The following is a 25,298-nucleotide window of genomic DNA, read 5'->3' as shown; positions in this document are numbered from 1 at the left end:
GGGAGAGAAACAGTCAACAGACACACAGAGCGGGGCTTGGGAGTGAGCCAGCACGAGTGCCCCCGATTGGTTTGCTATGGGGGCACTTGGTGGGGGAAAGGAACCATTAGTGCAGGCGGGGGACCTGAGAAGAGGAGGATCGGGGCTGCTTTGTGCAAAACCATTACACAAAGCAGGTAGGTATAACATGTTTGTTATTCTAATTAAAAATATCAAGCATTTACAATCACTTTAAATTGAAAGAATACATAAATGTTTACTACTGTATTATATTCGATAAAGGATTTATAAATTTTTCTAACTATTCTGTACTATACTGCTTTAAAATCGACAGAATGGAGGAGGGAAGATAATAGAGAAAGCCACAAAGCTGAAAAAATAAACTTAGTTGCTGAACCACAAAATAATAGCGTCACCCGACCAGCTATGTAAGTGTGTAATATTGAGTGCCCTGAGCAGCCACCAGATAAGCACTAGTGCTGTCACATATTCGGAGGAGGGTGAATCACACATATACCATAATGTCGGAACGATGAGAGCTCTCACACTCTCTGCCTGGAATCACTGGGTAATTATGCTGAACTCAACAACTTTCTTGAACCTGCAGCACCCTGGGAGGGTTAAATCTTTTTCATCTCTTTCCTCTTCTCTTATTTTCTGTTTCCTAGACTACAGCTGTCTTACTTAGTGTTATGCATACCTCTTGTCTCCTATTTAGACCTTATTAAATGCTTTTGCATGCCAATGAACAGCAAGACAAATGAAACTAGAAAAGTTAATTTGTTAAAAAAAAAACGAAACATCTTTATTGTGCACCGTTTACAGGTCGCTAGTTTCTTACAGGGCTAAACATAATGCAATCTTCTTCTAGAGAAGGTTGCTCATTACATAATGAAAATGCAATTTTTTCCCACAGATAACTGCCTTGTTCATATGTAAGTACATTGCCGCATTCAATAGATACTGTATGTTTAACCACTTTAGCCCCGGAATATTTTACCCCCTTCCACACCAGGCCATTTTTTTGCAATAAAATCGTAGTTAAATCTCTTTAACTGACAATTGCGCGGTCGTGCGACGTTGTACACAAACAAAATTGATGTCCTTTTTTCCCCACAAATAGAGCTTTCTTTTGGTGGTATTTGATCACATCTGCGGTTTTTATTTTTTGCGCTATAAACAAAAAAAGAGAGTGACAATTTTGAAAAAATACAATATTTTGTACTTTTTGCTATAATAAATATCCAAAAATAAATATTATAAATTATTATAAATATAAATATTCTTCTACATATTTTTGGTAAAAAAAATGCAAAAAAGCGTAAATTGATCGGTTTGCGCAAAAGTTATAGCGTCTACAAGGCAGGGGATAGATTTATGGCATTTTTATTTATTTATTTATTTATTTTACTAGCAGTGATTTTTATCATGACTGTGACATTGCAGTGGACAGATCGGACACTTTTTTGGGACCAGTGACATTTATACAATGATCAGAGCTAAAAATAACTAATGACTTGACTAATGTATAAATGTCATTGGCAGGAAAGGGGTTAACCCTTGGGGGCGATCAAGGGATTAACTATGTTCCCTAGGTGTGTTCTAACTGTGGGGAGATGGGACTGACTAGGGGAGGAGACCGATCGGTGTTCCTACTTAGTAGGAGTACACGATCTGTCTCTACTCCCCTGAGAGAACCGGGATTTGTGTGTTTACACAGACAGATCCTGGTTCTCGCTCCATCACTAACGTTCGCGGGAGTCCGGCGGTCATCGCGCCCGCCGGGGACACGCTGCAGCCGTGCGCCTGCTAAAGCGTCTTAAAGAGCCGAAGTACAGCTAAGAGCCTACCTACCGCAGTATAACTGCGGCGGCTGGTTCGGAAGCGGTTAAATGTGTTAAACGGCTGTTTAACTAGCAGACAATCCAGGAGTATTTTTATTGTGAAACTCCCAAATGGCTTTTATTGTGCATGCGTCATCTCGCATATCTATGTGGACTAGGTGTGGGAATGTGAAAAATGGGTTGCAAAACTACAAGGCAAACTTTCCCCGTAAACAAATCAGGATATTTCACCAACACCTCCCTCTTCTCTCTTACCTTGTGCCTCTTATTCATCAGGACCCCATCCCCTCAGAGGAAATGTATTGCTTTTTTGTCTGTGGTTAGAATCGTGTCACCCCAGTCCTTCATTGTTGCACGGAACTCTTCTTATTGTCTTGATTTTGTATGTTTTTGAGGAAGGTTACATCTCACTTTCATCCAGTTTTGCCAACCATCAGTTTTTTTACTGGCAGCCAGTAAAAAATGGGCACTTTTCTCCTGCCAGTAAATGCCAGTGACAGGAAAAGGTTGCCAAGAATGAAATATGGCTGTGACGCTTGGCCCAGGCCAAGACCATCTGAGTGCCTTTTACAGTGTGTTCGGGCAGCGCTGGCGGGGGGCAGGTCTGGTGGAATCAGTGCCTGAGCATTTCGTGTGATGTCATAGTGCAAGGGAGCTGAGCCGAGCGACCGGAACCTTGTGTGAGCAAGGCAAGCTGGGAGTGGACTGTCGGTGCTGTTTGGACTGGAGTGGACTGAAGGGACCCCCTGGTGTGGAGAGTGACTGTCACTGTGACTCAAGAGGGGACGTGTTGTGTTGGTGAGATGTCATCATCATCTGTGCTGCTGCACACTACTGCTGTCAGTGTCACAGTGAGAGTCAATTTCACATGTGTGCGCCACCTATTCTAATTTCTTGTCCTCCTGAGTCCTGTCCCTGAGCTACTTACCTGTAAATTTATCGTATTTACTATCGTAAATAAAATAAGACATTTTTTTTGCCTTAATATCTACATTAAATCACATTGCTAATTGCATATTGCACTTGTTTGTAGCCCAAATACTGCGCTTAAAACTGTAATTTTGTAACTTTTGAAAATGCCAGTAAAAACGTGGCTGTGCCAGTAAATTTTGGGTATTGTGTCAGTAAATTTCAATCTGGTAGGTTGGCAGCACTGCTTTCATCCCCTTCTTTATTCTGTACCCACAATTATATGCTGAAAATTAACAATAAAAATATATTCAGCCTAAAAATGGGTTACAATGATCTGAGGTCAGTCATTGTATTTAAAGCGGAACTAAACTGGATGAAAACTGTGAGCAGGCGACTCTTTATTGCAGAAGAGACATGCTATGTCTTCTCTGCAATAATACACACTCACCTGCCTGCTCACAGTTTTCTATGGCTGTGCCAGAATGACTGACTTCCATGCACATCACCAAGTCACCCTCTGTCGACCAATCAAGAGGCCGAAACCCCAGCACCCAGGCAGAAGATGACAGCGACCGGCAGGGGATGTAACCACCACATCTCTGGAAGGTTGAGGTCAGTACATTCGGGAGTTTAGTTCCACTTTAACTAATTAAAAAAGATGGTCGGGCTTAGAGAGAGGAGTGGGAGAGAGATTTATTTTACATTAAAATGTATATTGTACCTTTTATTCCCTTTAATCCTTTAACAACTTCTCATCCAGTATATGTACTGTATATAGTTCTGGACTGGAAGTGGTTATATCAGGATCATGGCTAGATCTACAGCCACCCAATCTCTTTTACAGGGCTTGGAAGACCAAACCCCCACCCTGTGTTCCCAAGCACTTCCATTTCCCGACCTCCTCTGTGATGAGTGAAGCCAGAAGAGACCAGAATTCCATTACTTCTGGTATCAGTGCTTTGTTTCCATGGCCAGACAGGGAAGTAGCAGATCAAACAGAGATCTGTTTGATTGGCTGCCTTGGAAGGCAGAGGAGGGATCAGGGACCCCTGATCTCTCCATAAAGAGCACCTTTCACTGCCCAAAGCTATCACAAGGGGTCTTGTGCACCTCTTGTGATAGCAATAAAGCTGAATAAAAATGAAAAATGTAAAAAAAATTAAAATAAAAGCACCCTGTCCCCCTGTGCTCATGCAGATGTGCACATAGGTCCCAAATAGACATAAAAGAGAAAGAACATCCAACCATACCACTTGAAATTGCCAACATCCCTTATGTAGTCAGTATGGAAAAGAAAATACCCTCAAGGAACTGGCACTTTAGTGGCAACAAATATACAAAAATACAAATTTTATTAAATAATTATATACATATATACAAAAGATCAAACCACTAAAAAGTAGATGACAAAAATGATAAATTCCCATAGAGTCCAGACAGCCCAACACATTTCAGGACACAAACGTCCCTTCATCAGGGAAAAAAAGTCGGGAAGGAATTACACCTGAATGGTCTTCATGTAGTTATACTGCAGGATCACGGGCAAGAACGGCATCACAGACATACAGCAAAAATGTCACGAGGACATAGATGTACCGAGTGGGCCACCAAGTATCCACACAAGTCCCACAATTGGGACGCAAGAAGTGGTGCACATATGAATATGAATCTCAGAGTCTTTGTAGAAAAACGCTCCAAACTGCACAGCCTTAGTACATTCCACAATGGGAGTGAGGCAGAGGAGCCACAGTAGTCAGAGGCAGAGGACACCTTTATAAATCATCAAATTTGAGTATGGCTCTTGAAGAGTTGTGTCAGGCACAAGATTACTCACTCCGTGCGGACTGTGGAGCATCAGATGCATGCTCCCGCCATCATGGACAGTTATAGATAGGTCCCTATAGGTCCCAAATAGATATGTAAGCATCATGTATCACACATGTGGGGTATTGTGGCAAACATCAGAGTGAGAGCAATAATTCTAGTGCCTAAGCTCACTCTAAACTGGTAACTTGTAGAGGCTTTTAAAGTGTTACCCATGGATAATTTTAGGTGTTGCAATTTGTCACTATTTCAAGTGTGTGCAATCTTTGCATGTTTGGTAGCTATTTACTGGATGCAACATCATCTTTTATACTTTACCAAAAAAAAATAGTAATATATTTTGTTTGTGTGCACTAAAATTCATTTACGTGTAGTTTTCCTGAAAATTTGTTTGATAAATGGTTACACAAACGTTGTGTGACATAAAAAAATGCAAAAAAAATTAGCAACCACCATTTTATTCTCTGGGGCCTTTGCTTTCAGAAAACATATAATTTTTCTGAAAATGCTGATTTTAACATGTATGTGAGAAATGTAACAATTAACCCGGATGGCAAGTAGTTGAAGTGGCATTATACTTAGGGAGGTCACACACTCTTAATCCCCAGGGGCTGAAGGAGAGAAATCTTTCAATTTATCCATCCACCTTAAACAACTCGGATGGAGAAATTTCTTATGCTGGCTATTGTATACTAAAAAAAAAAACATGTACCAATAGAAGAAGTGCCAGAATAAATGATAGAAGAGTCCAAATTGATTTAGAATTGTATGACCATTTTATGTGCAATGCCATCATCAGTCATAGCGATGTGCATGCATGGACACAATGCTAAGCTCTGCTTTTCTCTAGAATTACAGCCCAATCACAGTCACTTGTGATCATAAACTTTATTTTAAAACATTTTTTTTCTGGAAAAGAATAGTGAAAATAATACCGGATTTATATTTTAAAAATCAACTATAGCCTAGTTCTCCTTTTAGATTTGAATATAGTAGGTAACTTTGAGAGCCCATTCACACAGGGGCAACACAACTTGCAGGTCGCCTCAGCGAGGCGACCTGCAAACGACTTCTGCGGCGACTTGCAAAACGACTTCTGTATAGAAGTCTATGCAAGTCGCCCCAAGTCGCCCCCAAAGTCGTACAGGAACCTTTTTCTAAGTCGGAGCGACTTGCGTCGCTCCGATTAGAACGGTTCCATTGTACAGAACGGGAGGCTACTTGTCAGGCGTCCCTGTGTGAATGGGCTCTTACTGTCTGTATCTCATTGGGAAAATCTTCCTTCACACTCTGCCCCAAAGATACAACAAGAAATGGGGGGAGGGAGTGATATCTCTTTAAAGTGAGACATTTATGAATTAAATGGATATCCCTATTGGAGGAATTTCCTCACCTAATGCTTCAATAACAACCATAAAGTCTTGTATTTCTATCACTTTATGATCCCGTAACAAACAATACTTCCTATTAGCCCTTTCCTGGGACAACTCCTTACCTATATTAAAGTCATGACTGTTTAAATTCTAAGATCTATAGACAGGTAAGATTCGCTCACATAAATATGAATGATAGATCAATATGATAAATAGTAGAATACAATTAGCATAATTTTATTTATTTTTTATATACAGTGACTTGAAAAAGTATTCATAACCCTTGACATTTTCCCCATTTTGTCATGTTACAACCAAAAACGTAAATGTATTTTATTGGGATTTTATGTGATAGACCAACACAAAGTGGCACATAATTGTGAAGTGGAAGGAAATTATAAATGGATTTCAATTTTTTTTACAAATGCTGTAAATATCTGCAAATATTTGTATTTGCATTTGTATTCAGCCCCCTTTACTCTGATACCCCTAACTAAAATCTGGTTGAACCAATTGCCTTCAGAAGTCACCTAATTAGTAAATAGAGACCACATGTGTGTAATTTAATCTCAGTATACATACAGCTGTTCTATGAAGCCCTCAGAGGTTTGTTAGAGAACCTTAGTGGATAAAAAGCATCATGAAGGCCAAGGAACACACCAGACAAGTCAGGGATAAAGTTGTGGAGAAGTTTAAAGCAGGGTTAGGTTATAAAAAAATATCCCAAGCTTTGAACATCTCACGAAATGCTGTTTAATCCATCATCCTAAAATGGAAAGCGTATGGCACAACTGCAAACCTACCAAGACATGGCCGTCCACCTAAACTGACAGGCCGGGCAAGGAGAGAATTAATCAGAGAAGCAGACAAGAGGCCCATGGTAACTCTTGAGGAGCTGCAGAGATCCACAGCTCAGGTGGGAGAATCTGTCCACAGGACAACTATTAGTTATGCACTCCACAAATCTGGCCTTTTTGGAAGAGTGGCAAGAAGAAAGTCATTGTTGAAAGAAAGCCATAAGAAGTCCCGTTTGCAGTTTAGGAGAAGCCATGTGGGGGACACAGCAAACATGTGGAAGAAGGCGTTCTGGTCAGATAAGACCAAAATTGAACTTTTTGGCCTAAAAGAAAAAGCTATGTGTTGCGCAAAACTAACACTGCACATCACCCTGAACACACAATCCCCACCGTGAAACATGGTGGTGGCAGCATCATGTTGTGGGGATGCTTTTCTTCAGCAGAGACAGGGAAGCTGGTCAGAGCTGATGGGTAGATGGATGGAGCCAAATACAGGGCAATCTTAGAAGAAAACCTGTTAGAGTCTGCAAAAGACTTGAAACTGGGGCAGAGGTTCACCTTCCAGCAGGAAAACGACCTTAAACATACAGCCAGAGCTACAATGGAATGGTATAGATCAAAGCATATTCATGTGTTAGAATGGCCCAGTCAAAGTCCAGACCTAAATCCAATTGAGAATCTGTGTCAAGACTTGAAAATTGCTGTTCACAGACTCTCTCCATCCAATCTGACAGAGCTTGAGCTATTTTGCAAAGAAGAATGGGCAAAAATAACACACTCTAGATGTGCAAAGCTGGTAGAGACATCCCCAAAAAGACTTGCAGCTGTAATTGCAGCGAAACGTTATTCTACAAAGTGTTGACTCTGGGGGGCTGAATACAAATGCACGCAACACTTTTCACATTTATTTGTAAAAAATTTCGAAAATCATTTATTATTTTCCTTCCACTTCACAGTTATGTGCTACTTTGTGTTGGTCTATCACATAAAATCCCAATAAAATACATTTACGCTTTTGGTAGTAATATGACAAAATGTCGAAAATTTCAAGGGGTATGAATACTTTTCAAGGCACTGTAGGCAGTATAGTTTGTTATGCAGATTATTTGAGCTTCTTTATAATTCACGGCTTTTTATTTTAACCTTCCTGTGTCGTGCGCTCGAGTCAGCGAAGACAGATGGAAGAGAGCTGATGAGTCAGCAAATTAGAATAAACATCTCTCTCTGATCCCCCTCATGTTTAATTAAACTGCTACATAAAAAATTGACATTAATTTAAATTTGAATATGACATAGATTATTTTTGAAGATGACAAGTATACACTATATCAATAGAAAAATCTATATGCAAAGAATCTTGTGCACGGGAGCCAAAAATGTCATGTTTTTTAGACTCTGAGGCTGGGTTCACACCATTGCGAATTGGATGCGATAATTCGCAATAGCAGGAGTTTTTGACTGGCTCTCTATGGAGCCGGTTCACATATCTCCGCAGCGGGTCCGGTGCGATTCGCACGGAAACGCGTCTTTTGGTCCGTTTCAGGTCCAAATTGAGCTCAAAATTTGGGCTGAAATCGGACCTGAAATGGTGAACCAGGACGCACCGGACCCCTGCTGTGAGCTGCATGCGGCTCATATGTGAACCCAGCCTCAGACATTTTTTTTTACTAATCTGAAAGCAACTAATTGCTTTTAATGGGCCTGTACACATAGACACGCAAATATCAGTAAACTAATGGAGTGTTTAGATTAATAAAAAAAAAAATTAAAATTTATATTACTGGTCAGTTATTTAGGCACATACATGTGTATGTTTTTAAATCTTCCTCTTGAATAGTAGATTATATTATAGCTTGAATTTTTACATGTGTATTTGCATGTAAACTGGCGCACTATACGGACCTTACTCGTGTTTTTTGTGCACGAACTTTCTGCCAGGAAGACATGGCATTCATACATTAGTACCTTGTGTAAGGACCCTTAAAGTGGTTGTAAACCCTTAAAACACACTTTTTGCTACAGGTAAGCCTATAATAAGGCTTACCTGTAGCTACCCCGGATATCTCCTAAACCTGAACTAAAGCTGTTGCTTTACTGAGTGTGCCGTTACCGCGAGTGATATCATCACGGCTCCAGCCAATCACAGCACCGGAGCCTGCGATACCCGGAAGTAACTCTGGGAGCGATATCGGCCGCCGGAGAGGTGTACGAAGACGGCTGCGGAGCTTCGATCTCAGGTAGGTCATTCATAATGAGCTAGTATGCTATGCATACTAGCTCATTATACCTTTGTCTTGCGGGTTTTTTGTTTTTTTCTTGGGTTTACAACCACTTTAAGCCTAGTACACACAAGCTGAATGTCGGTCAGGTTTCTGTCGAAGGGGCATGACCGAAAAAGATCTGCTGATCAGCTCCCGATCAGCGCTCTCAGCCATTGGATGGACTGTTCTGGCGGGGGGTCGTCTCCCTGTCGGAACACAATAGAACAGCAGGGGAGAATGCTGTGCTAACATCGGATAGCTCCAGCTGAGCTGTCAGTTTTTTTTCGTTCAGCGGGTTGAACGAAAAAAAAACTACTGGTGTGTACCAGGCTTATGACTGAAAATGTAATCACACTCCAATGTACGCAGTAACCTACTTATTACAGGACATTTTGGGTTGCATTACCTTTTATTTCCCATCATTCCCTTTGCATCAAATGAAACTTCATGTCAGGGTAAAAATGGAAGTACCTGAACTGGCTGCTCTTCACATAAAATGCAGAAAAGAGAGAAGGCAAAGTGCATCTGTCTCCTATATCCCCTAGGGTTTAATAGACTAATCTCTGACAGTCTCATCTTTCAGGCACTAGGGGCATGGTTTATGAAGTATAAATATCAGATAGGAATGAGGAGTAGGTGTGCAGGGTAAACATATAGAATTAATAATGGGTCCACAAAATGCAGAAACACTCTTTAGTTACCTAAAGCAGCTACCTGGGACACCAGGAGAGACTACCTGGGAGATCCACAGGAATGTCTGTGCACTAAACAAAGGAAGCTTATACATAGATACTTGTCATATAGGATTTTTTCCCATTGCGCTCAATCTATAAGATCTATTTTTATTCCAAATAAATATATGCCATCTAGAGATTTTTAGCTATAGGCATGTGGACTATAAGGGAAACCAAATGAAGAAATGGCAACAATTCAGTCTTTATAAATATTGTATTGTGACTTGAGATTTATCAAAAGACAACCTGTTTCAAGGAATCTTTTAGCAGACCTACAATCTCCTTACTGGTGCTACCCATGTGACAATATTGATGACATTTGATCTCAGCTGAAGGGGAGGGTCAAAGTTCGGAATGAGCTGCTAATTGGCTGGCTCTGGCTGAACACCACCCAGCAAGATCGGTTGCTGAGATCACATGACCAAATGTAGATATTTAGTTACTTGTCTGACATTTGAGGAAGAAAAAATTCAAGCACTACACAAGACAGGTGTCACCTTTGTCTATTCTATATATTATTTAGGGGTTGTCATTTTATGGCATGCTTGCAATAAGACTATAAGTTGAAAAATTCACCCATTGATAAGCAAATGAGAAAAAAATGTAATTCACTGTGATTTCACTCATATATTATTATACCCTCAAGACCCCTTACATGGGCTGTGTACAGTCCGATCAGCAGGGGGTCCGTGAACCCGACTAAATCGTAAACCGACTAAATCATAATGGAATAGATGTCACTAAATTGCCCATTCAGTCTTTTGTTGCAGTTGTGTCTGTTCACAGCAAACTACCTCTGACCAGTGGCGGCCATAGGGGTGCACAGGCGCCCCCACCATCCATGCGTCCGGCCCCCTGATCCACATGCAGGGCCGCCCGATGCATTGATTCCAATGGGGTGAGGGGGGGGGGGGGTTAAAGCTTGTGATTAGAGCCAGAAGCTCTAATAGGCTTCAAAAAAGGGTGACTTCGGGGGGCGCAGAGCACTGCGCTCCGAGCCCACCCAGCTGTGTTACAATAGTGAATGAATACCCATCACCTGATTGGCCGAAAGGAAATCCGACTGGCTTGGTTGGTAGGAGAGGCATGGTGCATGGAGGAGAGGAGGGAGAAGACGCACGCGGTGGAACCAAACAGCAAACAAGCAGCCCACAGCCTGGAGAGAAGCTGCCGCCGCCTGCCATGCTGCCCGCGAGATGGGGTAAGTGTAGGGCCCAAACTGACTCACCAACTGGTGGGGGGGTTGGGGGGCTGCCTTCAGTGACCGGGGGGTGACCGGGGGGTGGATTGTTTGCCACCTCCCCCCCAAAAAAACGCCACTGCCTCTCCTCCATCATATTTAGGTTTGAAAAAATGAAAAAGGATGCAGGCCAGACATCTTCCTTTTTTTTTTTTTTTTTTTGCCAGACCTGCATGGAATCGGAGGTGATCGGATATAAATGGACACACGTCCACTTACATTTGGCTGCCCAAAGACCTACATAGATCTTCTGATAAGGTCCTTCTGAAAAACTTCCTGTGAGAAAGGGGCCTAATCGTGTTGTCATTGATATGATCAGGGAGTGTAATAAAGCCACCGAAAGAGGGCTCATATTTAGATCCTATGCGGTTTTATAACTTAAAGCTGCACTCCAGGCAAATAGCTAAATTGCTTTCATTAACAAATGTTTGGTATTTCTGGCCATCCATCCCTGAACATTTACACAGCTCTGCCACACAGCAAAGAGAGGAGGATGACACCATATGCACAGTTTTAGACTGTACAGTAGAAGGGACACAGTGGTCCTCTTTGCATTCCCAATCCTTGTCGAGGACTGCGTCTTTGTTCACTGTATTCTCTCCTATCAGCTTGTTCCTTGTCACCAAATGTGCATGCGGTGTATGTGAATGGCTCGAAGTTCTGCCCCGCCCTCTCCTAATCTAAATGCTGCTGTATATGAAGAAGCTGATACTAAATAAAATTTCAGTATTTACTTGAATAAAAAAAAAAAAAATGCTGTATTAAGGCTCATGCAGCTAGGCACAATGGGCCATATACCTCCAAAAAGGATTGTATTTCTGCACCTGAGAGTCACAGATGTTAACATACAGTAACCGCGGCCAGCAGCCTGTATAAATCAGTGATAGGCTGACAGATGTAACCGCACATCCAAGCAGCTACAGTACATGAATACAGGGATGGATGAGCAGCCCTGAACCCAGACCGTCTGTGTCTGTATAGCCGCAGTGTCCGTTAGCCTAGCCTGTCATTGATTGTACAAGTTGCAGGTTGTGGCTGTACATTTACACCTTTGACTCCTGGGCACAGAAAAATGTTCCTTCTTGACAGCGTATGACCCTCTGTGCCTGTGTGCATGACCCATAAAGTAGCACTAAAGGCAATTTTTTAAAATTTTGGCTAGAGCAAGGGAGAGTTATAACCTTTGTCAATTGTTTGTGCCATCTGTGTCCCATTGGGCAGATTTCGCTTCACTTCCTGTCTCACTGCCACAACAGGAAGTAAGAGGAAATCTCTCCAAAGTGGGGTAATCCCAGGTTGTCACCAGTACTAGTGACCCCATTGGAAGATTTCCCCTCTGTTATTATTTGTCACAACCCAAAATTTTGGACTTTCTTTCACTTTGCTTCTCAGTGATCACAGAAAACAGGACAGAGAGGGTGAATCTCCCTAATCAGGGGCACAAACAGCAATAAAAACCTGCCCTAATCCCTCTCCAATCCACCCAAAAAAAAAAAAAAGTTTTGCGTTTAGTTATATTTTAATGAAGAGAGAGCTAACTGAATTTGCATCTTTTTCTCAGTTTGAGGTGGAAAGATTGACCTGTTGTTTGTCCAGCCAGAGATGACCATTAATTGGCAGGGTCTCTGATAGGCATATACGGACTTATTTCTACCTATCAGTATAATTATTCTTCTATTACATCTACTTCATCTATGATAGGCCCTGGATTATAACTGCATACCAGCTCACTTGGTACACTTTATTCATCCATGATAAGGCTTGAACTGTTGGACTGGTTTTTGGTGTGTGTGTATATACACTACTTACCTAAGGGATATCCTCCCATGGGCCAGCAGGCATGGAAACTACTGACTCTCTCCTTTACATCTCTGTATTTTGCCCTTATCCTTTATGGGATTTGTTTTTATGATTGTAAACAAGCTCTCTGAACATACAAAACCTTTGCGGGTCCTGAAGAGGCGGTATAGATATATGTATGTGAAACGCGTAAACCTTAACGAAAAGACACAGATTGCTTGTCTTTGTGATGTATCTAATGTTTAATATGACTTCTATATGGTTTTAAACTGTATTTAATAAAATTGTGTTTTATTAACTTATATGTTCTGTTGAATCATACATAAGTGACACTAGGGGTATATTTAAAGTCCCAAAGCCTCCCTTCCCTTTTCTTCACCATATACAGTATCTCACAAAAGTGAGTACACCCCTCACATTTTTGTAAATATTTTATCATATCTTTTCATGTGACAACACTGAAGAAATGACACTTTGCTACAATGTAAAGTAGTGAGTGTGCAGCTTCAATAACAGTGTAAATTTGCTGTCCACTCAAAATAACTCAACACACAGCCATTAATGTCTAAACCGCTGGCAACAAAAGTGAGTACACCTCTAAGTGAAAATGTCCAAATTGGGCCAAAGTGTCAATATTTTGTGTGGCCGCCATTATTTTCCAGCACTGCCTTAACCCTCTTGGGCATGGAGTTCACCAGAGCTTCACAGGTTGCCACTGGAGTCCTCTTCCACTCCTCCATGACAACATCAAGAAGCTGGTGGATTTTAGAGACCTTGCGCTCCTCCACCTTCCGTTTGAGGATGCCCCACAGATGCTCAATAGGGTTTAGGTCTGGAGACATGCTTGGCTAGTCCATCACCTTTACCCTCAGCTTCTTTAGCAAGGCAGTAGTCATCTTGGAAGTGTGTTTGGGGACGTTTGTTTGTTTGCGAAGTGTGTTTGCGGCCCAGTCTCTGACGGGTGGGGATCATGCTCTGCTTCAGTATGTCACAGTACATGTTGGCATTCATGGTTCCCTTAATGAACTGTAGCTCCCCACTGCAGGCAGCACTCATGCAGCCCCAGACCATGACACTCCCACCACTATGCTTGACTGTAGGCAAGACACACTTGTCTTTGTACTCCTCTCCTGGTTACCCCCACACATGCTTCACACCATCTGAACCAAATAAGTTTATCTTGGTCTCATCAGACAACAGGACATGGTTCCAGTAATCCATGTCCTTAGTCTGCTTGTCTTCAGCAAACTGCTTGCCAGCTTTCTTGTGCATTATATTTAGAAGAGGCTTCCTTCTGGGACAAAAGCCATGCAGACCAATTTGATACAGTGTGCGGCATATGGTCTGAGCACTGACAGGCTGACCCCACCCCCCCCACCCCTTCAACTTCTGCAGCTATGCTTGTAGCACTCAAAAGTCTATTTCCCAAGAACAACCTCTGATCATAACGCTGAGCACGTGCACTCAACGTCTTTGGTCGACCATGGCGAGGCCTGTTCTGAGTGGAACCTGTCCTGTTAAACCACTGTATGGTCTTGGCCACCGTGCTGCAGCTCAGTTTCAGGGTCTTGGCAATCTTCTTATAGCCTAGGCCATCTTTATGTAGAGCAACAATTCTTTTTTTTAGATCCTCAGAGAATTCTTTGCCATGAGGTGTCATGTTGAACTTCCAGTGACCATTATGAGAGAGTGAGAGCGATACCACCAAATTTAACACACCTGCTCCCCATTCACACCTGAGACCTTGTAACACTAACGAGTCACATGACACCGGGGAGGGAAAATTGGGCCCAATTTGGACATTTTTACTTAGGGGTGTACTCACTTTTGTTGCCAGCAGTTTAGACATTAATGGCTGGGTGTTGAGTTATTTTGGACAGTAAATGTACACTATTATACAAGCTGTAGACTCACTACTTTACATTGTAGCAAAGTGTCATTTCTTCAGTGTTGTCACATGAAAAGATATAATAAAATACTTACAAAAATGTGAGGGGTGTACTCACTTATGTGAGATACTGTATATCGGGATGATACCCTGAATCAGTCCATTATTGTATGTTTAATCCATACTCCATTCCACACTCCCTTTCTCGATAAAATGATGCACCTACCTGGAGTTTAGCAATAACCGAAAATCCTACAGTGGCAAAGCAGCCTTGCTAACCACTCATCTTCATGTAATTTTTCACTGCATGTTGGTAAAATAATTACTAGGAAAAAAATAGGAAAGTAAAGACATTTTCTTACGTTTACAGGTTGGTGCTCCAGATGTCCATAAGGTACTATTCCCCTTCCAGACACAGGTTGTTAGCTCTTCTCCGACCAGCTGATAGGAAGAGGAGCACTGGAACATAATAACAGTCCCCACTGATGAGCCATTGCCGTGTACAATATGGTAGGAGCCTGACTCGGGCGCCACAATCTTTTTACACTGACCTAGAAACAAGCACAAAGAACAGCTACAATGATTGCCTGCATTTCAAATAATCAATAGACAGGAGGCTGAGCATGTAGGCCATAAATAAGAGGTCAGCCCTAAATAATCCTTCGCAGTTTCATGCTACACAGAGCAGAAAGTGTCTATAAAGCAATCTGTAAATTCACTGATCCTTTTTTTTCTTTCATTTTTTTTTTTTTTTTTACTAGAGAAAGAGGCAATGTGTTGTGACTAGTACATTGCTGTGACTACTGTTTCCCTTTTGTTTTTAAAGGAAACCTGCCATGAGAGAGATATGGAGGCTTTCACTGATAACCAAGAAGAGGTCTGTTAGCACCCAAGGCAAAGATACCGAAGTACAGCCCCTCTTCTCCCCCATTTCGAGATTGTCAATGGAATGGCAACCAAAAAGGATCAGTGTGGCTGCTATACCTACTTTCTAGACTCCCTTTCACCCTCTCTACACAAGCTTCAAACCATCTTTTAGCCTCACTTTCAGCAGCAACTAATGTTAAGAGGACAAACCAGCCTGGTGATCATGGCTGGGCAAATGCTGAGGCTTGTGCTACGTGACCCATACTATATTTGGCTGAAATCGGGGAAACAATCCATATTGGGGGGGGGGGGGGGAGATATAATCCTTATGGCCCAATCCAATTTTAAAATTTTAAAATTTCTGGTATAAGCCTATTTAATTGGTTATACAGTGTCTTGAAAAAGCATTCATACCCCATTGAAATTTTCCACATTTTGTCCTATTACAACCAAAAACATAAATGTATTTTATTGGGATTTTATGTGATAGACCAACAGAAAGTGGCACATAATTTTGAAGTGGAAGGAAAATGATAAATGGTTTTCAAATTTTTTTTACAAATAAATATGTGAAAAGTGTGGTGCATTTGTATTCAGCCCCCCTGAGTCAATACTTTGTAGAACCACCTTTTACTGGAATTACAGCTGCAAGTATTTTTGGGGATGTCTCTACCAGCTTTGCACATCTAGAGAGTGACATTTTTTCCCATTCTTCTTTGCTAAATAGCTCAAGCTCTGTCAGATTGGATGGAGAGCGTCTGTGAACAGCAATTCAATTCAAAATGTGGAAAATTTCAGGGGGTATGAATACTTTTTAAAGGCACTGTACGTTTGTTATTACTTAAACTTAAAGTCCAGTTGGATACTAACTATATTTAAACCTGGTCCCACCCCCATTCTAAGCCTAATCTAACTACCCTGTAAAGGAAAGCTGTGTGTACTTCCCTATTCCAATCCAGTCACATGATTGGCATCCAGTGGTGGCTTCAGTGTAGAGGAGGGATAGCCAAAAGTCGATGTCCCATAACAACCTCACCGCCCAGGCTCTGCAGCCATTGCCGGCCGCTGGAGGGATCATGTGACCGCTCCGGAGCACCCTCAGAGTAGGTAAGTGTAGACATATTTTCTCTACAGGGTAGTTAGAATAGGCTTAGAATGGAGGTGGCGGCAGGTTTAAGTATAGTTAGTATTTGACTAGACTTCCACTTTAAGATAAATAAGTACAGTACATTTTTTTTCAGAATACATTTTTTTATGCAATCTATAGACAAAAAGACCTAACAAAACAAAAGTTTTTTCATATTTCAACCAGTGTTAGTTGTAAAACAGCAAAAGCGTTAGTGTAATAAAATGCACATGTTATTCTATTATTTCTCCTGTTTATAATGGCTTTAAAACTATGTTTTGGGTACAAGGTATTGGAAAGTTTGTTTACAATTATGATAAAGTTGTTTTTTTTTTCATTTATTTTGCACATTTTTTTGATACAACACTAAAAAAATAGCAAACAAATGGAATGAAAAAAAGTTAAAATATTAATAGTTAAAAAATAATATAAATATCTATCTAAGGGGAGGAAGGAGTTATTAAAGTATATGTGAACCTGCATCTTGTTTAACACACCATTTGGTTTAAAATAGAAATGAAAGGCAAACATGTGTATATACATATAAACAAATATTATAAATACCTTAATTTTTCCTTTTCTATAAGTGATCACATATCACACTCTGCTCTCAGTTGTAAAAGGAGCTTAGAGAGTCAGGTGAGGAGAAACATCAGCACACTAGTCCTCTCTGTGAATGGCTGTGCGGGTGGGGGGGGGGGAGATGAGGTTTGTACCGTGTCAGAAGAAGCAATACAAAGAGAACAGGTTACTTTTTTATGCAAATACATGGTATATATGTTGGTGTAAAGTATTCTTTAAGGGCTGATTAGGGGTAACTAATTGTTTTAAAATTGTAAGGTTGATTTATATGACATATTATGCAGATCAAAGACCACCCTTTGCACATGAATGAAACAGTAAATACAATATAACAATAATGTGGTTACATTGTATTTCTCAGGCTTGGGTCAAACCTAATGCCGATGCACAGCAGGAGTCCTGCACATCCTGGTTCACTGTTTCAGGTTTGATTTCGGCCCGAATTTTTGGCTGAATTCGGACCTGAAACGGACCAAAAGACGCACAGGGCTCCTGTGCAAATTCGCCCTGCACAGGAGCCCTGCACAGGAGATATGTGAGGCTCCACAGAGAGTCAGTCACAATCTCCTGTTATTGCGAATTAGATATCGCATCCAATTCGCAATAGTGTGAACCCGCCCTCAGTGACGCTACTAAACAGTGTTTGGATAACGTTCAGAAATTTTGTATCACACAGCAGGGACTATATACAGAGACAGCAATAGCAGCAGGGTCATTTTTAATATGACTTTTTTTTTGTTCTAAAGATGATCTGCCTGTATGTTCCTCTGAAACACAATCCCTATGACACGATATTAGACACCCTGCTGTTTTCCTAATTGTATTACTTTAGATTACCATTCAGGTAAAAAATGAGACACATTACGTACAAAGAAAACAAAGGCTGTAATGAAAAGTTTAGTGAATTTTCTCCTCTATTCATGGAGATCAGGTTGATGTATTGGTTGCCAGAAATCGTACAATGTGGTCCTTATATTGCAAAACGTTCCTACAGCCATAAGCTTAATATTGTCCAATCTGAATATTTATGGTTGGATCAGACAATGATTTTTGCCTATAACAGATCTGAGCATTTTACGGCCCTCAGGGCCACATTCAGCCTTTGTAAATACGTGTACACCATGCACGCAATACAACTGCATTGCTTTTTATTTTGAATGTGACTGTTATTTATTGTTTTTTCAATTAATGTGCATATGTGTCTATGCACCTTCACACTAATGTGTTGGAGAACAGGCGTCTACAAGAAATGGCGGCGGCCAAACTTCTACCCCCCCCCCCAGAGCTTGTGACATTGCTCCATGGCTCTGGGGGAGGAGTATGGGTTCCCTGGATCCAGGCCAGGCAGTCAACAAGAAGGCTGTGCTTCCACCCTCGTTGGTCCACCGCTCGCCAAGATGGTGGCAGTTACATTTTTGCCCTTTCTGAGTGACTTCGTCCATGTGGAAGCTGCAGCGCCGCCCCTTAAACGACTTGGGCAGACCATGGTTGGTGGGCAACGAGGATCTGACGTAGATGAGGACTTGTAGGGAGACATTGCCAGGTCCCATGCTCCACCGCACAGGTAATAAAAATGAAAAAGTGGTATAATGATTGGTGTTTTTTACTATTTATGATGGCTATATTTGACCTACTCCACATTTTCATAGCCTTATCATAGCATGTGTTCTTACCAGTAGCAGCTTATCAAAACCATATTAGTTACTGCTTTTTATAAACGTTAAAAATAAGCAGAATTAGGGTCAGCCTATTGGTTCAGTCCTCCAGTTTCTTATGTGGCCCCTCATTTAGCAAAGTATATCTGACAGTTTATGTATATTTGCAACCCCTGACCCTGCAATCCTGGGCAGAAAATTCAGACAGATGTTCACAGGTTTGTAACAGATAAGCAATGCAGACGAGACAGAATTTTACATGCAGTGGTACAATTAGGAAATGGTCAGAGGCAGGTTTTATTCTGTTGCACTACTACTTTCCAGCAGCAGAGGGAACTGCTGCCTTTTACTTTGTGACACAGAACACAGTTATATGTATGCAGGGCTTTTTTTCAATGGAGGGGGAACACAGTTCCAGCATCTCTTGGACTGACTGTATGTAATGGCAAGGGGTGCTGGGGTGTGTTGCAGGGTATTAAGGCTCACTGTTGGGGATCTATTTTTGCAAGGGGGGTCTATTGTTGCTGGTGGGGGACCTATTGTTGCTGGGGGGGTCTTATATTGCTGGGGGGTCAGTTGTTGCTGAAAGAGATCTACTGTTGGGGGAGGGGTCTATTGTTGATGGCAGCCAGACAGACTATTAATGCTGGCTGTGCGAGGATTTGTTGATGCTGCCGGGAATCTATTGTTGCTGATGGGAAAATTTTGTTGTGGTTGGTCCATTGTTGTTAGCGGGATCTATTGTTGCTGGCTGCAGGGGATCTATTTTACTGCTTTTCTTGATGTCATTACCAAATTCCATACAAATTACTTATCAGCTCAAAATGATACTTGTCTCTATATTGTCTAAAAGGGACTGTACTGGGAGATGGGTAGGGGCGGAGAAAAGGGGTGACTCGGAAAGGGAGAGTTCCTGCACCTATTATCCCCCTGATGATGACACGTGATCCCTGTGTCGAAGACACGTAGGGGAGGGGCCAGGACGGAGAGACTGACACAGACTTTACACCAGCGCTGTCTCAGCACAGCATACCGCACCAAACTTCCACTGATTTTGCATAGAAAGCTGTCATAGTATGGTGCACTGCCGCACCAGTGCCATGTGAGTACCCCGGTGTGGGGAGCGTTTTCTTTTAATAAAAGCATTTTGACTATATTACACTATATAGTTTCCTTTTCATTCTATGTATGGAGCCACATTGTTTCCAGCTGGAGGAGTGGAGCAGACACTGAGACTGAGCCCAGGGGTGGCTCCAAAGCAATTTTGGACTCAGGGTAGAAGCTGAGTCACACGCTCTGAGGTGAGCACATTAGCTAAAGGGGGTCATGAAGGAGCACAGGAGCATGTTTTGCAGCACTCAGGATATCTTCGGCATGATGTTGGATTGTTGTCACAGCTGAACACCACCTGCACGCATTGTTTTATTATCACTGCTGGACATTATTTGCACACACTATTGAGAGTGGCATAGAGAACTTTTTTTTTTTTTTTTTTTCATTTAAGAAAAGTAGGTTACTGTGTATTGAGCACTACCCTGTTTCCCCTAAAATAAGACCTAGCGTGACTGTCTGCGATGGCTTCAATATAAGCCCTACCCCCCAAATAAGCCCTAGTTAAAGTCTTTGTAGGTCTTATTTTCAGGGTAGGGCTTATTTTCGGGGAAACAGGGTAGGGCTTATTTGGAGGGTAGGGCTTATATTGCAGCCATCACCGACAATCACGCTAGGTCTTATTTTAGGGGAAACAGGGTAAGCACACTTTTTATGTTGATTAAGACACTATGTATGGTGTAAAAAGCACTAACAAGCACTTGTTTTTTCACACCTTGTTTATTTATTCTACATTCATATTATTTGTATTTAATATTATCGCACTAGTAAGCACAAAGTTGGTTATTATTAATTTTGTTTTTGGGGTCACCCAAGCACAGCGCATAACTTGTAAATTTATCCTATGGAGGTAGCACAAGCAAGGCATAAGATCATTGTGGCTCACAGAATTTTTCCAATTTGGTTCCTGCACCTATTGTCTGAGAAAAAAAGGTGAAGGGGTACAGGAGAGATCTAAAGAGATCTCCTGTATATAAAAGAGTGAAGGATCAGACCCACTGGCAGGCAAGGTTGCTTCTAACCAATGGGGCCTGATAAGCAATACTCGTAATTAGGAACATTTGTTATTAGAATTTAAATAAAACTTGGATGGCTGAATCCTGAAATATTTGAAATGAATACAAAAACTTAGGGGTGTATTATAAAAAAACAAAGTGAATGGGGCAATTCATTAATTCATGGGACAATTCATCCACTAGATGGAGCTGGCGATCATAGGAAATACATACTTATTTTCTATGATCCTCAGCTCCCTTTAGTGGCCATATTGCAGTACATTCCCGAATAACTTATTTTTTATGAATGAATAAATGAGGTTTGACCTGTACAGGGAGTAGAAGAACATTTGATTGTGTCACATTTATACAGAACAAATACTGTATACCAGCAGTTTCGCTGGACAAATAGTTATACAAATTTTGTTTTTATAACTACAACTCTTAAAGAAATATTAAACCCTATTATTAAAAGTATGTTTTTTATTTAAATGCATATTAGCTCTTTAAGTTCACACCAGCCACTCAGTGGAATCCATAAAATGCAGACCTTTTTTGGCTATATAATTTCTAACACACAACTCATATCAGGCTAACGCATTTCGACTGTAGTAGCCTTCCTCATAGCATTGACTGTGGGCAGATAAGTGGGCAGGTCACAGGGCCTCTTGTGCAGCAGTGGGGAGTGCGCACTTTGCAATGGCTCCACATTTACCCTGCTAGTTAATGGAGCCACAACAAAGGAGGAAGGCAAGTTGGGGAATTAATAAGACAGATCCAGAGAAGTACAGATGAAACTGGCAGCAAAATTATTGGACGCACACCAATGTAAATAATAGTAGCTATGTGTTAATATATTTTAAACCGGAGCTCCACCCAAAAGGGGAAGTTCCGTTTCAAGCACCCCCCCCTCTACTGCCACATTTTTTTGGGGGGGAGCAGGTACCTAGTTTTGACAGGTACCCACTCCCACTTCCGCTCGGGTCGCCTAGTTGAAATGTTGAAATGCTGGCTCAGGAGAAGAGAAGCGACGGCTCAGGTGAGCACATCGCTGGATCCTGGGACAGGTGAGTGTGTGTTTATTAAAAGTCAGCAGCTACAGTTTTTATATGCTGACTTTTAACGAAGACAAAAAAGACTGGAGCTCCTCTTTAAGCAGGTTTAAATGTTTCTTTATCAGAAAGACTAATTCCGCGTACACACGGTCGGAATTTCCGACAACGAATGTTCGATGTCAGCTTGTTGTCGTAAATTACGACCGTGTGTAGGCTCCATCGGACATTTGTTGTCAGAATTTCCGACAACAAAAATTTGAGAGCGGGTTCTCAAATTTTCCGACAACAAAATCCGTTGTTGGAAATTCCGATCGTGTGTACACAATTCCAAAGCACAAAATTCCACGCATGCTCAGAATCAAGCAGAAGAGTCGCACTGGCTATTGAACTTCATTTTTCTCGGCTCGTCGTACGTGTTTTGCACGTCACCGCGTTGTTGACGTTCGGAATTTCAGACAACATTTGTGCGACCATTTTCCGTTGGAAATAAATCCAGGATTTTGTTGTCGGCATGTCCGATCGTGTGTACGTGGCATTAGACTGAAACTAGCAGTATGTACAGGTTTTATAGGGTTCATGCTTCTATGTTTAGATGATGTTTTCTGCCAGTGATTGTAGCCACAGGTGGATCCTCCCTGGACAAAGCTTTCCTCTTTGGCATTGGAAGTGTCAGAAGTGTACGTCAGGTGTGTACACTGTGCATGTGCAGCAGCTGGTTTTGAAAAAACTCCCAGCAAAAAGAGAAAGAAAGGGTTTTATTTTGGCAGGAGGGACATACAAAGTCTCCTTTACAAAACTTATTTCTGCTTTAAAGCTTGTCTTGATACATTAAGCGGTTGTAAACCGCTGGACCTTTTTTTTTTCCCCTGCAAGTTAAAGCCATAATGTGCTAGTATGCATCGCATACTAGCACATTATGTTAAACTTACCTTAAAACAACGCCCTCCTGCGCCGAGATGTCAGAGCAGGAGGCCCCTTCCATCTTCAACCGTCTTGCTTCCAGGTTTGCAGACACCGGCTTTGTGACTGGCTGAAAGCCACGCTGAAGTCACTCGCATGCGCGCGGGAGCCGCCAGTCATGGCACAGGGCTTTGAAGAAACGGCACGGGTGGTCCTTCCTTCAGAGTGCATGCGCCAGTGATGTGCTGCATGTACAGTACATAGGAATGTTACTTGCCACGTCACCTGCCACAAGATGTGGATTGTCACTTGCCACGTTGCCTGTCACCAGATGTGGAATGTCACTTGCCATGTTGCCTGTCACTAGATGCGGAATGACACTTGCCACATCACTTGCCACACTGCTTGCCACCACTGCATTGGTGGCAGCACTGGTGCATTTAGCACAGAGGCAGGCTCTGTGCAGTGGTGGGTTCCGAACTAAGGCAGAGTGGTTATGCGGGGCGGGCAGTGAGAGATGATGTCATCTCCCTGCTCCCCGCCGCACCTCGGACATTGAGGCTGACAGAACACCGGCTGTGAGGGCAGAAGAGCAGTGATGTGGGGGGCAGAGAGAGATGATGTCATCTCTGCTTGCCTGCCCGTTCGCTTCTTCCATCCACCTGGCTCTCCTATGCCGGCTGCTCGGCTGTCTCATGCCGGCTGCCTGCACCCGCGCGCTGGCTGCAGAAGAGCCACCGCCAGTAGGGGGCCGCGGCCCAGTGGTTGACGACCCCTGATGTACAGGATGCAGGAAGGACATAGGTTAGGAGTTTTATTCAAAAGATGAAATTGAGCTTTAAAAGTTTTACTGTAATCAGCATGAAACCAAATGGGGAACATCAACTAATGCAGAACAAAAACAAAGTTAAAAACTATATACAGGACCAGTGGGGAACTGTGCACACATATAGGAAAAGAACATAAAAAATAAATCTCAATAAGGTTGCCCAGTGATGTGCAGATCTCTGAAGACACTTATCTGTTCTAAATGGAATCAGCAGAGTACTGGTGATTGCCACGATACCTGGGCCACATCTGACAGTGATGAATGTGCATAGTTTTTGTTTCTTCCTCCCTCTACTTTATGGAAATGGGAAGGAACAGGAACAACATCTTCACAGTTTCCATATAATGCAATAAGCAGCTCAACCAGAACTGCTCATCATTGCCTAATACACTGGGTCAAAACTCCCCAGATGTTCTAAGCAATCCTGCAACCAGGAGCACTGAATGAGATTTTTATGGAGAAAGTGCAGAGAAGGGCAACCAAACTAATAAGAGGCATGGAGGAGTTCCGCTATGAGAAAAGATTAGAGGAACTGAATTTATTCACTCTTGAGAAGAGGAGATTAAGGGGGGGATATGATCAACATGTACAAATACATAAGTGGTCCATATGGTGAACTTGGTGTTGCGTTATTCACTTTAAGGTCATCACAGAGGACTAGGGGGCACTCTTTAAGTCTAGAGTAAAAAAGATTTCATCCACAAATATGTAAAGGTTTCTTCACAGTAAGAGCTGTGGAAATGTGGAATAGACTCCCTCCAGAGGTGGTTCTGGCAGGCTCAGTCAATTGCTTTAAAAAAGGCCTGGATTCTTTCCTAAATGTACATAATATAACTGGGTCCTAACATTTATAGCTAAAGTTGATCCAGGGAAAATCCGATTGCCTCTCGGGGGATCAGGAAGGAATTTTTTCCCCTACTGTAGCAAATTGGAGCATGCTTTGCTGGGGTTTTTTGCCTTCCTCTGGATCAACTGTAGGTGTATACGGGATTGTATTTTTTTTCTGGTTGAACTTGATGGACTTGTGTCTTTTTTCAACCTGACTAACTATGTAACTATGTTATGAATCTACTAGCAAAACAACAAATATGCATTTTCTTCTAAATATCTTCAAGCAAACAAGCCCAAACTGGTGGTTTTCGAGGTCACCAGACTTTCAATTTACTGTAATCCACAACAGTTGCGACCCTGGAGCTTGTACTGCCTGCCCACCAAGATCAAAAACAAACAAAAGTAGAGACCACATCTAGGTTGTGTCAGAGATGGCATGAAAACCTGAAAACTGAAGAAAATGGTCCATAAGTATCTCAAAATTCAAGAGGGGAATCCTTTATACAAAGATAACCTTGGTATGTGAAATGGTGCAGAGGTGTTAATTACAAGGACATATTACTTTCTGTTACATCATTAAAAGGACTCAAGGGCCTTTTTCTCACTTTGATATGTCACAGGTTATTACACATAAGATCACAATTAACTACATTAACAGAGCTGAACAAAAGAATA

General features: G+C 41.8%; 1 protein-coding gene and 1 long non-coding RNA gene across 4 annotated transcripts in view; one reads left to right on the top strand and one right to left on the bottom strand.

The window, feature by feature from the left end:
• Positions 1-15,848, top strand: part of LOC141103094 (uncharacterized) — a 50,371-nt gene extending 34,523 nt beyond the window's left edge. For 2 of the 3 annotated variants that reach the window (XR_012235245.1, XR_012235246.1), the window contains exons 2-3: positions 15,044-15,183; positions 15,500-15,848. This is a non-coding gene — a long non-coding RNA (uncharacterized lncRNA). Of the gene's footprint in view, positions 1-440; positions 569-15,043; positions 15,184-15,499 lie in introns of those variants that run through there. The other variant, XR_012235244.1, reaches the window with a different exon arrangement.
• SUSD3 (sushi domain containing 3) overlaps positions 1-25,298 on the bottom strand; it is a 174,556-nt gene that overhangs the window by 44,498 nt on the left and 104,760 nt on the right. Inside the window, exon 2 of the mRNA XM_073592318.1 lies at positions 15,036-15,224. Coding sequence (XP_073448419.1) covers positions 15,036-15,224 — 189 coding nt within the window. The remainder of the gene's footprint in view (positions 1-15,035; positions 15,225-25,298) is intronic.

The sequence above is a fragment of the Aquarana catesbeiana genome, linkage group LG07 (genome assembly GCF_042186555.1).
Source record: "Aquarana catesbeiana isolate 2022-GZ linkage group LG07, ASM4218655v1, whole genome shotgun sequence".
NCBI lineage: Eukaryota > Metazoa > Chordata > Amphibia > Anura > Ranidae > Aquarana > Aquarana catesbeiana.
This window is presented reverse-complemented; position numbering and strand designations above follow the sequence as displayed.